This window comes from Strongylocentrotus purpuratus, unplaced genomic scaffold (assembly GCF_000002235.5).
Source record: "Strongylocentrotus purpuratus isolate Spur 01 unplaced genomic scaffold, Spur_5.0 spur5_scaffold_19, whole genome shotgun sequence".
Lineage (NCBI taxonomy): Eukaryota > Metazoa > Echinodermata > Echinoidea > Camarodonta > Strongylocentrotidae > Strongylocentrotus > Strongylocentrotus purpuratus.
This window is the reverse complement of record NW_022145604.1, coordinates 24,056,017-24,072,386: the sequence shown is the minus strand read 5'-3', so window position 1 is coordinate 24,072,386 and position 16,370 is coordinate 24,056,017. Positions and strand designations below refer to the sequence as shown.

At 37.1% G+C, this 16,370-nt stretch overlaps 1 protein-coding gene across 1 annotated transcript in view; it reads right to left on the bottom strand.

The window, feature by feature from the left end:
• Nucleotides 1-459: 459 nt before the first annotated feature.
• The window catches only part of LOC115926134 (elongator complex protein 2-like), a 33,907-nt gene continuing 17,996 nt past the window's right edge, over nucleotides 460-16,370 (bottom strand). The window contains exons 9-18 of the mRNA XM_030990651.1: nucleotides 13,445-13,597; nucleotides 12,610-12,708; nucleotides 11,784-11,873; nucleotides 10,197-10,356; nucleotides 9,499-9,629; nucleotides 7,570-7,750; nucleotides 5,706-5,827; nucleotides 3,623-3,771; nucleotides 1,278-1,379; nucleotides 460-848 (exon numbers count right to left, since the gene is read on the bottom strand). Coding sequence (XP_030846511.1) covers nucleotides 701-848; nucleotides 1,278-1,379; nucleotides 3,623-3,771; nucleotides 5,706-5,827; nucleotides 7,570-7,750; nucleotides 9,499-9,629; nucleotides 10,197-10,356; nucleotides 11,784-11,873; nucleotides 12,610-12,708; nucleotides 13,445-13,597 — 1,335 coding nt within the window. The 3' untranslated portion in view covers nucleotides 460-700. The remainder of the gene's footprint in view (nucleotides 849-1,277; nucleotides 1,380-3,622; nucleotides 3,772-5,705; nucleotides 5,828-7,569; nucleotides 7,751-9,498; nucleotides 9,630-10,196; nucleotides 10,357-11,783; nucleotides 11,874-12,609; nucleotides 12,709-13,444; nucleotides 13,598-16,370) is intronic.

The following is a 16,370-nucleotide window of genomic DNA, read 5'->3' as shown; positions in this document are numbered from 1 at the left end:
CTATGAATTCAAACATCATGACCACAGGAAAGTTTTCCATATATGGTGATATCAATCAAGGATGGATCCAGAAATTCTCTGAGTGGGGTGGGGGAGGGGGGGGGGGGGGGAACCCAAGTACAAACCTTTTTTTTACACAAGCCCCAAGCCCCCCCCCCCCCCCCCAACGAAACCAAGAGGAACAAAAGTTTTTGGTCTCTGCTTTTAGTCCTTTTTCAATTTGTAATCTTCATCAGCTCGAGATTGCCAAATATCCCGCTACTGATCCTGGATATATTTGACAGGTGAAGGCGTAAACAGTGGGCTTTTTGCTCGGGAATTCATCCCAACATATCTTGAGCTAGTTTGCAAAATATCCCACAACCCCGAAGACTCGGACAATGCGCGAACACTGAGCCAAATATCTTGAGCTAATTTCTCGAGCTGATGAAGACGCGATTTGTAACTTCGGGCCTATTTCCCAAATCAGAAATAGCAGGCTATTTGGCAATCTTGAGCTGATGGAAACATACCGATTGTGTGTGTGTGTGTGGGGGGGGATATACTATTAAAATGTAAGTACTAAATCTACTGCTGACCAACTCACATGGCGCTATTATGCTCGTGAAAGCCATGGCCCATAGTGCCACAATAATGTCAAAATAGTGTCTATAAACTTGTAGCCCTTCAGTTTCTACGCTTTCAAGGAGGAGGAATCATGTCACGACAGGCTATCGAACATGTGTATCCGCACACTCCCGTCTGAACTGCAGCTAGCCAGTTGGAACCGGTTCTGACTGGATTCACCAGGCTGACTTCTACTTGTTGGTCTCCAGCTCAATCGTTTAACAGTCATGGTGTGACCCGAGCTGGAAAAAAATAATCAAACCAATTAAATATAACACTCTCCAAAAGTGAATTTGATTAGAGTACACAAATATTAATACTATAAAGGAATCTTTTTACACTTTTATCATGTCCTTTTATCTAAAACTTGTCTTAAGACACATACATTTAAGATTGCTTTTGCATTCATTAACTTATCCTGTTCACATTGGTGTGTATTTCATATGTATTGTAATCTGTAGGTTTATTTGCACTATTTTGTTTTGTTTAATATGTACACACTGTAATTGTTTATCAGTCTATTTTGTTTGTTGTAGCGCTTAGAGACTTCGGTGGTAAGCGCTTTATAAGTAACGTTTTTATTATTATTATTATTATCAATTCACCACAAATGCAAGTCCTACATGCTTTCATAAAAAATAGAGAACTGACCCCTGGTATATTCTACTCACTGTTTAGGTAAGGATACGAGACACGTCCATGCAGTTGGCTGGGAAGGATGCCATGAATGGACTGATATTGATCCTGATTCTACACCAACAGCCAGGATGTAGCTGTCAAAATAAACATTTAAGTACTAGACGGTTGAGTGCTCGGAAGAGGTGAAAAATAATTTGTTAGCGTTATCATTGTTACTATGCAAGTGTGGAAGAACATCAGATAAAAAATGTTCCCCGAAAAGCATGGCTCTTGAAATGCTTTCATATTCTAAATATGGCATTAAACAACGTAAATATCGGGACAGATTTTTATGACACATGTTCGTGTAGCCCCATATTTATCTTTTGGTGTACAGGTGCTTGTAATTTTACCAAGACTTGGCCAAATTTCTTATCATTTTGATGATTCCAGAACCTAGCAGTACACACCAATACTTATAGGCCTATGCTAGATGAGCAACCTTTTATGATCGATTCCACACTGTTTATTTAACAATGCAATTGCATGACCAGAACTCAACTTTATCTTTAACACGCTTGAGTTCCGGTAAAGTATATAATTAATTTGTGAGCTTTTTTTAATATCAGTTTGGAAGAATGCCATAGTGAATATGTCCCCTAAAAATGATTGCTCTTCAAATGCCTTTATATTTTGAATATACATCAAGAAATAGCTGAGAGGTTTAGACCAAAAACTCATGCCACATGAGTGTGTAGTCCCATATCCCATTTCTGTGAGCTGTGCGTGTGGTTTTCTACATGACTGTCTAACAATATACCTAAACACACTCTAAGACCAAAAGTCAAATATGATTACATAGAACAATCACAGCTGCACTAGTAAAAAACTACTAAGATAGATTTACTTTAATTACAATTGTCAAATTTGCACTCAACAATTTTTTGGTGGACAGTTGCTAAAATCGATTTTGATTTATCATTACTGATTTACCAAAAGAAGCCATTGGACATGACTGGGTTACAATATACCTAAACACACTCTACATGTAAGACCCAAAGTCAAATATGATTACATAGAACAATCACAGCTGCACAATTAAAAAACTACTAAGATAGGTTTACTTTAATTACAATTGTCAAATTTGCACTCAACAATTTTTTGGTGGACAGTTGCTAAAGTCGATTTTGATTTATCATTATTGATTTACCAATAGAAGCCATTGGATTTTGGGAACACGAATGCGGGGGAGGCGCCAGGCTTAGCACTTAACCCTATCTAGCCGGGGGGGGGGGGGGGGGGGGCTTTAGAAGCCCCCCCCCTGCCTCTACATTTTTCGCGATAATTTTTTAACGCAAGAAAATCTTGCACTGAAATTTTTTGACTTTTTTCTTTTGAGTCTTGCGCATCTTTTGAAAGAAATTTTTCGAAAATCGGACCTACCATTACAAAGTAACGTGTCCTTTTGTCTTTACATGTCAGCCCGAAAATCGCTCATTTTTGTGATTTGTGTACAAAACATGTATGGAAATCTCATTTTTCAAATAAAGAAATAAAACATTGGTTATTTGGTCTTGTTTATAGTTTAGGTGTTTATTTTGGGGTCAAAATAGTTGAATCATAGTTGAAATAAAACAACAAAAACAATAAAATACATAAGTTAAAAAAACAAAGAAATACATAAGAAATTATAAAAACAATAGATAACATAAGGAATAACCATGGTTTTTCAATTTTTTGTGTTGAATTATTATTCCAAATGGTCCAACAAATATATGTAGTGACAAAGAATGCTTAAATATGAATAATGTCTGATTCATGGACAAAAATGTGAATTTGATGACCTTATTTGCATAAATTACTATAAATATGCAAATGAGTAAATTTAAAAAAAAATTGAAATTACCATAGTATTCTATACACTTCACTTGACATGTATGCAAATTTTCACGGCGATCGGTCGTTTCACGGCCGAGATCATAGGGGGGGGGGGGGGCCTTAGAGGGGGTTAAAGTTACGAGGTTTAGTTTAAGGGTGTTTGTGTGGAAATTGTGATAAAACCTAGAAGGAGGCGTTCCATGGATTTATGAGGTGGTGTCGCAGGCCATTAGGTACAAAATTATGCAAAAAAAATCAAAATCTCAAAAACTTGAGATACAAGGTTTTGTCACCCCACCGATGATTTGCCACTCTCCACCCAGGTGCTAAATGGGTACCGGTAGGAAGGAATTTCTTGAATTTCACCGAAATCAGTAGCCCACCAGAGCCGGAGTGCCTTAAACACCTTGCGTGGTGGATATAGGCCTATAAAAATATCCAATATTATTATCATCAATATTATCATTATAACATTTTAGTAATTCCAATACAATGGCTCCATAACTAATTCTTTATTTACCTTCCATTTGTTGTGAGTTGTCTGGCAAAGTCTATAGCTGTGGCAGAATCACCAACGTCCAGCGGCTTGGACATAGCTCCGTACTGTCCAAGAGGACCGGCGTCACCTTGGTCCTCATCCACGCTTGTCTTCTTACCCCACACAATGACCTGAAAAAGAAGAAGAAAAAAAATATTTAAAGATATAGACCAGTTTTGAAAAACGCCCCAATCTCAAAAAATGAAATGGAAGCTCTTATTGCCAATCATGTGAAAGAATATGTTTTGATTCATATGTGATGACACAAATTTTGCCGGAAAACCGCCTACTAATTGCTATATTTTGGCCCTCAAAACTAATGTTATGATATCCTAACTTCTTCTGAAAACAAATTCGTGTAAAAATATCAAGAATAGACAGTAATCCTAATGTTTCCTTTCAAGATTACTAATACTTGCTGTGAAAGGTTGGCAGGTATGCTTTTACTCATTGCATGAATGACTCCTGCTCCACAGTACTACATGTATATAACATTAAAGAGAAGGTTGAGTTCTGGGAAGAGGTGAAAAAAAATTTGTGAGCATTACTCATTCTTATTATGCAAGTGTGGAAGAACATCAGTTAAGACATGTTCCCTGAAAAGCTTAGCTCTTCAAATGCCTTCATATTCTAAATATGCATGTAACATCGTAAAAATCGGGGGCCGGCTTTTTACGCCACGTGTTCGTGTAGTCCCATATACATCTTTCTGTGCAAGTGTTTGTAACTTTACCAAGACTTGGCCACATTTCTTATCATTTTGATGATTCCAGAACCTTGCAATACACACAAATTCTTATATGCTAGATGATCAACCTTTTCTGGTCGGTTCCACACCGTTTCTTTCACAATGCAATCGCATGACCAGAACTCAACTTCATCTTTAATACTAGTAAACCATTTTGCTCCATCTAGAATTTTACAAAATTCTAGATTATTTGGTCTTCCAAATCTGATGTTATATTTCACCAAGGCTGCAAGCTGAGGCTGAAATATAATTGCTCAACTCCTTGACCTTCTCTTTAACCCTATTTAGTTGGGCTATTTTGAAACTGCATAGCCCAAGGGGAGGCTTCTAAGGCCCCCCCCCCCCCCCCCCCCCTATGATCTCGGCCGTGAAACGCCTGATCGCCGCGAAAATTTGCATACATGTCAAGTGAAGTGTATAGAATACTATGGTAATTTCAATTTTTTGAAAAATTCACTCATTTGCATATTTATGGTAATTTATGCAAATAAGGTCATAAAATTCACATTTTTGCCCATAAATCAGACATAATTCATATTTAAGCATTCTTTCTCACTACATACATGTATATTTGTTAGACCATTTGGAATAATAATACAACACAAAAAATTGAAAAACCAGGGTTATTCCTTATGTTATCTATTGTTTTGATAATTTTTTATGTATTTCTTTGTTTTTTAACTTATGTATGTTATTGTTTTTGTTGTTTTATTTCATTTCCAACTATAATTCAACTATTTTGACCCCAAAATAAACACCTAAACTATAAACAAGACCAAATAACCAATGCTTTATCTCCTTATTTGAAAAATGAGATTTCAATATGTTTTGTACACAAAGCACAAAAATGAGCGATTTTCAGGCTGACATGCAAAGACAAAAGGACACATGACTTTGTAATGGTGGGTCCGATTTTCGAAAAATTTCCTTCAAAAGATGCACAAGACTCGAAAGAAAAAAGTCACAAAATTTCAGTGCAATGTTTTCTTGCATTAAAAAATCATAGCGAAAAATGTCGAGGGGGGGGGGCTTTTAAAGCCCCCCCGGGCTAAATAGGGTTAAAGGTATAGACCAGTTCTGGTCATGCGATTACATTGTGAAAGAAACGTTGTGGAATCAATCAGAAAAGGTTGATCATCTAGCATATAAGTATTGGTGTGTACTGCAAGGTTCTGGAATGTATATGGGACTATGCGATATCTATCCAGTCCAGATAGATATGATAATTTACCAAATATATCAACCATTCCTCCACATAGGAACGATTAGCCGCTACATAAAAGCAAAATAATTTAAAATAAAAATGATCAAGCTTACCTTCTTATCTCTGGAGGATGTAGCAAAAAATTGACTATCATGTGACCAAGAGCATGCCCAGATGATACGCGAATGTACTGATGTCTTCTTATCGGTGTGTGCTATCAGCCGATATGGATTATCTATTGAAATCAGTGAGAATCAAAGAGGGTTTAATTTGGTGGGCCAAAATTATAATGCGAATCCCTGTTAATAATAATAACGGCAACAACATTGACAATGATAATACTACTTCTAATAATACAAATAATGGTAATAATAACAATGATAATGTAGATGTGCCGTGGTCGAGTGGTTAAGTCGCAGGACTGTAGATCACAAGGTCCGCGGCTCGAGACCCGCCAAGGCACTAATGTCCTTTGGCAAGACATTGATCTACATTTGCCACACTCAACCCAGGTGATGTAAATGGGTACCTGGCAGGAATTAATTCTTTGAAATGCTAGAGTGCCGCAATGGCAGCACAGCTAAAGCCGGGGTAATAAAGTTTGGAAGCGCTTAGTGATTCAATAAGTATTATTATTATTATAATAATAATAATTATAATGTTGATAAAATCAATAATAACCATTATCATCATCATAATTATCATCCTGAGCATCATCAAAATTTATTATAAATAATAATATTAGATGTTTTTATAGCATTCACATCCACCACTCAAGGTGTTTAAAGCACACTAATAATAAAAAAAAAAAAATAATAATGACCCAACGATTTTGAACCCCCTCAATGTGCTGCCAACTTAAGGATTATAAAGCTCTTTTTTTTTCTTCGAAATTCCTAGCATTTTGTGCAGTGTGTGCAATAGCTTTTGCCCTTCCTACTTGTGTATCTGGTATATATTTTAAGTCTCTGAATCAAAAGTTATTAAGCCAAACCACAAAATGTGGGATGATTGTCGTGAAAGGGATCCGGTAACTTTGTCTCAGATTATGAAACAAAATCCTGGATTAAGCTCATGCTGCAATCATAATTATAAACCTTTACGTCAGTCAGGAACCCATGACTTTTACAAGCCCATCGCCTGTCTGATTATCAAGATCGAATTTTGCGTTTTCCTAACGGTTTTCAAAACACTAGTCTATTGGGAAAAAAAGATATGGAAAAACTGGTCACTCAAAGATGTTTACTTTTTTGAGGCAATTCTTGATCATTTTGAAGCGCAATTTTTCTAGGGCTTCAATATACTACCATATCACAATCACTGGTAACACGTAGGGCCGTGCATATCAGATTTAAAGGGATAGTTGAGTTCTGTTGCAGAGGGCGCTACACAAAATATTTTGTGAGATAATGAAAAACTGAGTGTCAAATTTGAAAGAACATACAATTTGAATGACTAAATCATCTTTGCCCGTTAAAAATCGGTTCAGAGACGGCTGAAATATAACGATTTCTGATACTTACTGTATGTACCACTACAAATAGTAGATATTTTGAAAAATTTGAAAAAACTGTTGAAAAAAAATGATATAACGCCTTTTACGTTGAATTTCAGCAAATGCCGATGTTGGCTTTTTTGTTGGCCTTTTCGTGTTACTTATATTACCCACAATTAGCCGGCTCAAGTATTGTTATTTTTAATTAAATAATTAAATAATTAATTAACGGTCACCATGTTTTTTTTAAAGTGGAGCTGAATTGGTATGATCGTATTGGCTAAATTTCACACATTTCGGGGTCTCAAATTACCTTCATAGCAATTTTAGGTTCTAAAAGGGCACTATAAATGTCATATATAGGAATAAGAGCAATAACCATGCACTTTGAAGGCATTTGCGGTCTGAAAACAGAACTCAACTATCCCTTTAACATTGTTAAATGATGTCTTTAAGAATGGCCATCTCTCTAGTCTTCCCACCTTCACTCTGGACTTCTTCAAAGAGAGACCAAGTCCTGTCCCTGGACACTCCGAGCAGATAGCGGCCATCATGAGAGAACGCAAGCTGAGTGACCGTCAGCGAGTGAGCCATCAGTTGACCTTTCTGTTGCCAAGACGATGAATCCCACAAGATGATAGCTGCGTGCTCTGGCTTAGCTGCCTGCAGAAATTACAGGACATTTTTAATTTGTTTTAAATACACAATAACCAAATTTGGGTAGAGGTGTGGTTTGATTATTAAATGGCGAGAGATACATACTTCATTGCCATAAATCTTTGAGGCCTGACCTGTTTAATACAATACACCTCTTTACTATTTATGAAACTATGAGGCTGTTCACACCGGCAGAGATAGCGCGGTCTAGCGCGCGCTCTATCGCGCGCTAGGCCGCGCTATCTCTCGTGGACCACCCCCAAGAGGTGCTCCAGTACTGGCACGCCGTTTTGGCTCGCCGTGGCTCGCTGTTGGGCGGACCGAAACGACGTTGTACCTTCCACACCGCAGAGATAGCGCGCGCTAGACCGCGCTATCTCTGCCGGTGTGAACAGCCTCTATGTTCCTCTCCTAACCCCTTGTTACCAGCCATTTCATTCACCTGCTATTATTAATGGCATCTATACAGAGGGGATCTGCATAATTTGGTTGTTGCTATGTCAGTCAAGCATCTGGCAAGTTTCTCTTTTGTTTTCTTTAGTTGTCGAGAGAACATTTTGATGAAAAAGTATGCATAAATTTAGTAAACAAGTCTATTCATTTCCCACATAAACAACAGGGGAGCTACATGGTATTAGAATGATTTAAAGATAAAGACCGGTAGTAGTAAAATTGCGGTTCAAGAAGGGATTTGGGTGCAAAGTATCTACCGGTATTCAATATTGTTTAAATATTGCCTGCAGAGGTTTAGATGGTAATACTTCAACCTAAATTTGCAAAAAAAAAAGCAGAAATACATGTATATGACCCAAAAGTGCATTCGTGATATCTTTCCAGGCTGGATCAATATGATAATTTACCCAATATATCAATTAGCAGGTGGTTTCCCGGCAAATTTTGTATCATCACGTATTAGTAGGAACATATTCTTTCACATGATTGGTATTAAGAGCTTCCATTTCACTTTTTGAGAGGGGGGCGTTTCCAAAACTGGTCTATACCTTAACTTGTAGACTACTGAATCCTCTCATTTGCATCTAAGGCTCAATTTATAAGCCAGTCATAAATACTATCTGCGCATGGGCAGATAAAGGTAATTGTTCCCAAATTGTAAAACCTGTTGAGGCAAATACTGGTATCATGCTCATGACAGTTATGTAATCAGTATTCATTTATGCACTGACAGTACATTTATCTGATACACAGGTGGATGTATTCTTCTCTAGAGGCAAACACAAGGTATTCATGAAGCACCTCCATCACTTTGGCAGTGATTATTCTAAAATGCACAAGTGGGAAGTAGCCATCATGTAAAAGATCTGTGGATATTTTGGGGTCATGAGCTCCAAAGTTTTTTATGAACTGGCTTATACAGGAGTCATCTGGTTCCCATAGGCAAGGGATTCATATTGTTATCGTTGAGGTCAGGGAGGGTTTTCACAAAGATCCTAAGTTGAACTTATCTCTAAGTTGGACTTAACAATTATGAAAAGCCATTAGCATCTTCGAAAATAGTATGTAAAAGTCATTTTAAAAGGCATAAAATGTTGATTCAAATCATTCTTATTTTCTATAATCATTGAAGATTTCATGTTCTTGATGTGGAATTTATGAAAAGTCTGAAATACTTGAATTTTTGCTTTTAAAATATTGTATTCTAAGGCTACAAATGGCTCTTCATAATTTGTAAGTCTAACTTAGAGATAAGTTTGACTTAGAATCTTTGTGAAACACCCCCTGGTCAGACCCTTTACCTTGCATGCTGATGCAATGATGTTTCCTGAGGGATGAGCAGCAACGCTGAAGATTTCATTACCATGTCCATACAGCTTCTGAGTCTCTGGCCACAGGGTGTTTTGTAGCAGGTGATCTTCAGTTGGAGGGCCTGTTAGGAAAATCAGGATCATTATCATTATTCTGATCATTTTCATCCTCATCATTATCATTATCATGATTACTATCAGTATTACTATTATCATTGTGGAATACTCTCCCTCAATGGATTAAGAATAGCAGTTCTGCTGAAGTGTTAAAAAACAATCTTAAGAAATATCTGTTTAATTTAGCTTATAATTGATTACCATTATCTTTCATGTCTGTACCTTTCCTATTGCACTTTTGTATATATTATGTATCATGTATTTCATCTTTTGCACAAGCTGCGCCTTGAGCATTTGACTGTCAAGTGGATTTGGCGCCTTATAAATCTTATGTATTATTATTATTATTATATTATAATTCTTGATGTTGTGTGTTGTTTATCCATGGTAGCCTCATCTGTAATAATACCATTCTTTCTGAGGCCACTACAATCACATTACTACCCAACTTTAGTCTGGCTACCACTAAAAGGTGCTCAAGCATACAAAGAATTTCCTCCTACCAGGTACCCGCGTTAACTTCCCTGGGTGGAGAGTGACAACTATATATACATGAAAAAAGTAACACTTACTCTCCAAAGCAACCGGTGCAAAGTAAATCTCGGTGTACTGCTCGCTAGGATGATGGATCTCTCTGTCCACGCTAGGCATACCCCCCTCTCCCTGGTAAACAGCCTTGTTAGACAGTCCCAAAGCTGGTACACTGGCACCCTCCGCTAGATTCTTGGTCTCCTGCAAAGGGAATGAGTCCCAGGGGGGTGTTTCACAAAGATCCTAAGTTGAACTTATCTCTAAGTTGGACTTAACAATTATGGAAAGCCGTTAGCATCTTTGAAAATATTTTGTTAAAGTTATTTTAAAGGCATGACAATGTTGATTCAAATCATTCATATTTTCTATTATCATGCAAGGTTTCATTTTCTTGATGTGGAATTTATGAAAAGTCTAAAATACTTGAGTTTTTGCTTTTGAATATATTTTATTTAAGGCTACAAATGGCTCTCCATAATTTCTAAGTCCAACTTAGAGTTAAGTTTGACTTAAAATCTTTGTGAAACACCCCCCTGATTCTGTTCGTAATAAACCTTATTTAAATTGTCTGAAGAGAGCCACTCAAAGGCCCGGATTACAGAGGGGAAAAAAGGAGGTTTAGATTTACCCCTTTATTTGCCTCAGGTGCCAATCGACTCAAACGATGGTAAACAAGAAGTAAATAATAATAATAATACTCAGTTTTTATATAGCGCTTATTACAATCACTATGCGCTTCCAAACTTTGGAGATTATTACCCCGGCTTTAGCTGTGCTGCCATTAAACGGCGCTCTAGCATTTCAAAGATTTAATTCCTGCCAGGTACCCATTTACATCACCTGGGTTGAGTAATATAATAGGACTAACAGTGAATTACGAATGCTACATCTGAGGATCCATTTCAAAATTCCAGTCCTATTGGAGTCCTAAACTATTGTTAGATCACATCTATGTCAATTCATTATCCATGAAGTTTTGAAATAAAATGAAAAGTATGTTGGTTTGGTTTTTTTCTCTCACAATAATCTTGCAAATATAAAGATATTAAAGCAATGGTCAAATTCATTGTTTAAAGGTACTGTATCCCTTTTGCAGCCAACATCAAATTCTCTAGAAATTTACATGAATTACAAATATGTCACATATATCCAATCTGTGAAATGTCACATTAGCAGTGTCCTTGTATTCAAATTATGAAGAAAAAAAAAAACTTTCTAGACTGTACTGTCAGACACTATTCAGTAACTGACCAATTTCTTTTTTTTGGTGGTAATAACATACATAAAATGAGCTGTAACAGGTACATGAGCAGTTGTCTACATCAATAACCCACTCCTTGTAATGGCCAGAATTAAACTGATTGAATCTTGGTGTAGCACAAAACGTACAACCTTTCGGTACAAGGGTCTGAAAATCAGACTACTTAACAAAATCTTGCTATCCATGTCAATTTGGAATGATGCGGTGTCGTCAGTCAAACTACATAAATAGAGGCATTTTAATTCAACAATGTGTGGGTGGGGTGGGGTGGGGTAGGGGTGATGTGTGAGCTTGTGTGTGTGGACCAGTGTGGGTGTGGGTGCATTTGTGTGTGTGTGTCTGTTGGGGGATGGGGTAATCTTCATACCTGTAATGCCTTAACTGATGATGTGTCAACCCCAGATATCTTGGTCAAGTTGTTAAGAAAGTTGGTTGGTGCCTCAAAAACTCTGAGAACCTATTCAAAAGTATGGAGACAAAGATAAAGACACTATGAACATGACGGACAAAGAAAGAGGACAAAATATACAATTTCTCATTCTGCCTTCAACAATTGCTGTGGTAGACAAAGGAACATCCCTTCACTGCTATTATGTAAAAATGTGTAGAGCAGGTGTCACATGCATATTCACCTGTTCTACACAGTCAGAATTCTCAACAAACAAAAAAATCCTTTTTTTTCTTCTCCCTCTTTGGGTTGATATTTCTCAGTTTTGAATGCTTTGACACATATTTTTGAAACCTTTGTTAAAAATTGTTATTGACTGCACATTCTTTGCAATAAGAAACCAGAACTTGCAAAATATTGAGATTTATGTATTTTTCGTGGTATGAAGCTGGCCAATCTAGACCCCTTACGAAATTCGCTACTTTCTTATACTTAAGAAACCAATAAATCAAATCAAATCAAATCAAATCAAATCAAAAAGTGTTTCGTTTGACAGCACTATGTTATTATCCAGTGGCACGTTCAGATATTATGCGGTAAAACTGTGTTTTTTTTATGATAACTTAAAGTGTAAATACACTACCCCATTTCCCTATCGTATAACACAGAGCTATAAACACATCAGCTAAAGTTGATATGCGTAGTTCTTTGTTACAGTTGCCTTTCATTTTATACACGTTAAAAAAACGCAGCAAAATTTTGGGGGCAGTTTACTGCGCCATATCTGACGAGCCTATCTAGGTACCTTTTCATCAGCTCCTGAAACAAATGAGTGAGGTCCAATCATAGCTAAGCAATGCATGTCGTAACCATGGATCTGGGGACGAGCTATCTCATGCCATGACTGGAGAGGGAGACAAATTGAATGCATATTAAGAAGCTATAATGATCACAATATATTATACAGTAACTAACGCACCAAAACTACAACAATGACGGAACAGGGTTCAGGGGTGATAGTGAGCACTAAAAAAATATAGCTTTTTTTGTTTTTCCCCCTTGAGTAAAAAAAAGATGAGGATTAGCGGGGGAAAAATGGCATCTAACAACATTCCCCCCTTTCGAGTAAGAAAAGTGGGGAAAAATTTTGGGAAAAATTTTGGGAAAAATAGGGCAAAATAGGGAAGAAAAGAGAAGAAAAGAGAAAATAAGGGGGAAATCGGGAAGATCAGGATAAAATAGGGAAGAAGAAAAAAAACCATTTAAAAAAAAAAAAAAATCAGGAAACCGATTTAAATCGGGTAAAGGCATCGTTTAACCATGTTAAATCTGATATGCATGGCCTACGTGTTATCAGTATCTGTGTTATTGTGTAATATTGAAGCCCCACAAAAATTGAGCTTCAAAATCATCATGAAGAGCCTCAAAAAAGTAAAAATCTTTGAGTGACCGGTTTTACCATACTCATTTTCCCAATTAGACTGAAGTGTCAAAAAAAACATTAGGAAAACAAAAATGAAATTTTTATTTCCAATCATAAATATCTTGATAATCAGACAGGCCATGCATCTAAAATATATGCTGGAGCAAATCTCGGATCGTCGTCCTACAAGCTAGAATCAACAACATGGATCTCATACCTCCTTGCCGTCTCGCCTCCACACTGCATGTAGCCTAGTGGTCTGGTCCAGGCCTACACTCAACAAGAAATTCCCATCAGGGTTCCAAGCTAGGTCCTGGACGCCTGAGTAGTGACCGCTGACCACCTCTGACGGACTCCACGAGCTTGGACCCTGAAGCAAGAAAAGAATTCAGAAAAAATTTGGAAGGATGACCTCAATTATAAACATTCCATAAAGCTCTCTGAATCCCCATGCCAGCAGGGCTTTATTTTTTTACCTGCAAATTAGCGCAGTTGTTGGTGAAGAGTACGTCACTAATTGCCCATACACTTTTTTTAATATTGATTGTTGTTGACAATACTTTGACATAAGCATTAATCATTGCAATAACAAAAATCTTTCAAATGCTGCATGGATATTCTTCAAACTGGTCATGAGGAATATCTTGGTTTTATTTTTGACGAAAAAATTATCAAAAATTCAAGGAATGCGATCTGCAAAGCACTTTCTCAAAAAGGTATACAAAGGATGCCAGAGACCAAAAGACGGTACCTTAGCAGCATCTTTGTTCCCGACATCAGCATCGACAGCCAATATAGGTTATTAAAGGCTCTATTAAGCAACCTGGGAGAAGTTGTGACACTGGACTGTACATGTATTTATAAAACAGATAGAAAGTGTTCTTTTTAATCTTAACAACGTAATTCTAATAATAGTAGTGAACATTCATAATGCGCCATGTCTGTTGTCAGAGTAAAATGGGAAATTTGTTCTTATTTTATTTGTTTTCCTATTTTCAAGGTCATCTAGACATTAGAGGGCGTTAGTGATAGAAAATATTTCGCTTGTCTGAATATATGCAAATTAGGGTGTGGTGCCGAGAATGCTTAAAGGTGTGTACGTGTGGACTTAAATCAGGGCAGTTGACTAGAAGACGAGGTTGTAGCTGGACGTGTGAGAGGTCTTGAACATGTACCCTTATGTGTGTTGTGGAAGTTGCTACCAGAACCTTGATTTTGTATTCGGCGCAAGCAGTCCTTTTCCTCAGGCGACACCGGTACGAGAGGTATCCTCCATGTAGCCCAGAACCTCGATTTTCCTGCCATTGGCAAAATTTTGTCAACATAACTGTAACAAGAAAAGACAACTCTTCCCGGGGCCCCGGCCAGTGTCTCCGGGCTCGTTCGCTTCGCAGCGTTCGGCCGCCGCAAGTAGCTTTCTATACATAACCTATGTGTGATAATGAGATTCAGATAATTTACATGTTTACAGTGTGCAAGAAGCACCACGTTAGAGCAAATTAGCTCGTATGTGTATCAAAAGTAATTATTCACGAACACGTGACGAAAGAGCCGTTCATGAAATATCGTTCTCCTGAGCGTCGTTCGATAGGGATAATTATATACGTTTATTGATATAAATGCTTTAACGCTTCATGCATACATTTTGAAATTATATGTAAAAGAACATTATATTTTGTGTTAATGAATTAACGCAGTACAACCTAGTAGTAATGATGAGAAACAAGTTATTATTGAAATTATTGTGCTAGAAATGACTTAATTTCTCTAACGAATTTTTATTGACATAACGAAATTCTTATAATGATTGATTAAGTTTGTGGGTCATCATCCTTCCGACACAAGTCTCCAGGGATCTATTCCTCGTAGAAACCATGTCGGTTTTGGATCTTCTGATATAGCAATTAAATCTATTTTTGCCCGGGTCAGTTAGATTGGTGACCCTAGTTAATAATGAAATGAAAGTGTAGTGGAAGGAAACCATGTTGGTTTTGTTATAACCGGATAAAGAAAGTCTGGTGAAATAACCTTTATTATTTCATCGTTTGCTTTATTCGAAAATGAGTATTAGAAATAAGCGTTGAAACCGTAGAAATTAAATATCATGTATTTTGAAGGATATATTGATAATTTCATTTATATCCGTAAGAGCGGACAAGAACGTTCTTCACTACTAACTAGTAGCACGCTGAGCGTCGTCAAATAAGCATCCAAGCATCGAATCGTCGAATTAGCATCCAAGCATCGAATCGTCGAATTAGCATCCAAGCATCGGATCGTCGAATTAGCATCCGAGAACCGCCGAGTCAGTATATCCGGGATCTTGAAGCACGTGACCGATTGCCGTAACAAGCGATTACGGGACATCAACCTTCACAAGTCTCCAAGCATCGAATCGTCGTAGGAACCATGTCGGTATTTGATCTTTTGATATAGCAAATACCAAGCAAAAGGCTTTCGCCTTATTTCGGACAATTGTCTTAATTTCGGACACTTTAAAAACTGGGAAGTTAACTTGTACGAATTACACTCGTGGGTATTGGAATAATTAAATGACTGTACGTATTTGTAATATTTGTGTAACAGCAGATTTATATGAATTGGGAAATTAACTTTAGACGGGATTACACTTTTGGGTATTGGAGTAATTAAATGACCGTACGTATATGTAATATTTCTGTAACAGCAGATGTCTATGAATTTAGATGTTGGTGTAGTTGTCAAATAAAAGTCTGTAAAACTCATTTATGAGAGTCGTTGTGGCTATTTTGTATATCTTGACAATAATTGGCGACCTTGCCAGGACTGGCGAAAAAAAAATTAAAATTGTTGGGATTACAAAAGGATATGATATTTAGCTGGGATTTCTAATATTTGAACGACTATAGGATATTTCTGGAACTTGCATTTAATATTTATAGTATGCATATGTTTATGTATAATATTTTCTTTGTATGTTACCTACTGTATAACAGGTTAGAGTTAATCAACTGGAGGTACATGCAGGATACCTGGTGACTGGTGCACGTTCGCCTTCCACATCGTCGCTCTCCACGCGCTGCTAAATTGTTTCTGGCTCTGGTGGTAAGTTCTCATTTGAATGACTGTGAGTGTTTGACATGGATGTCGAAAAGTTAGTAACA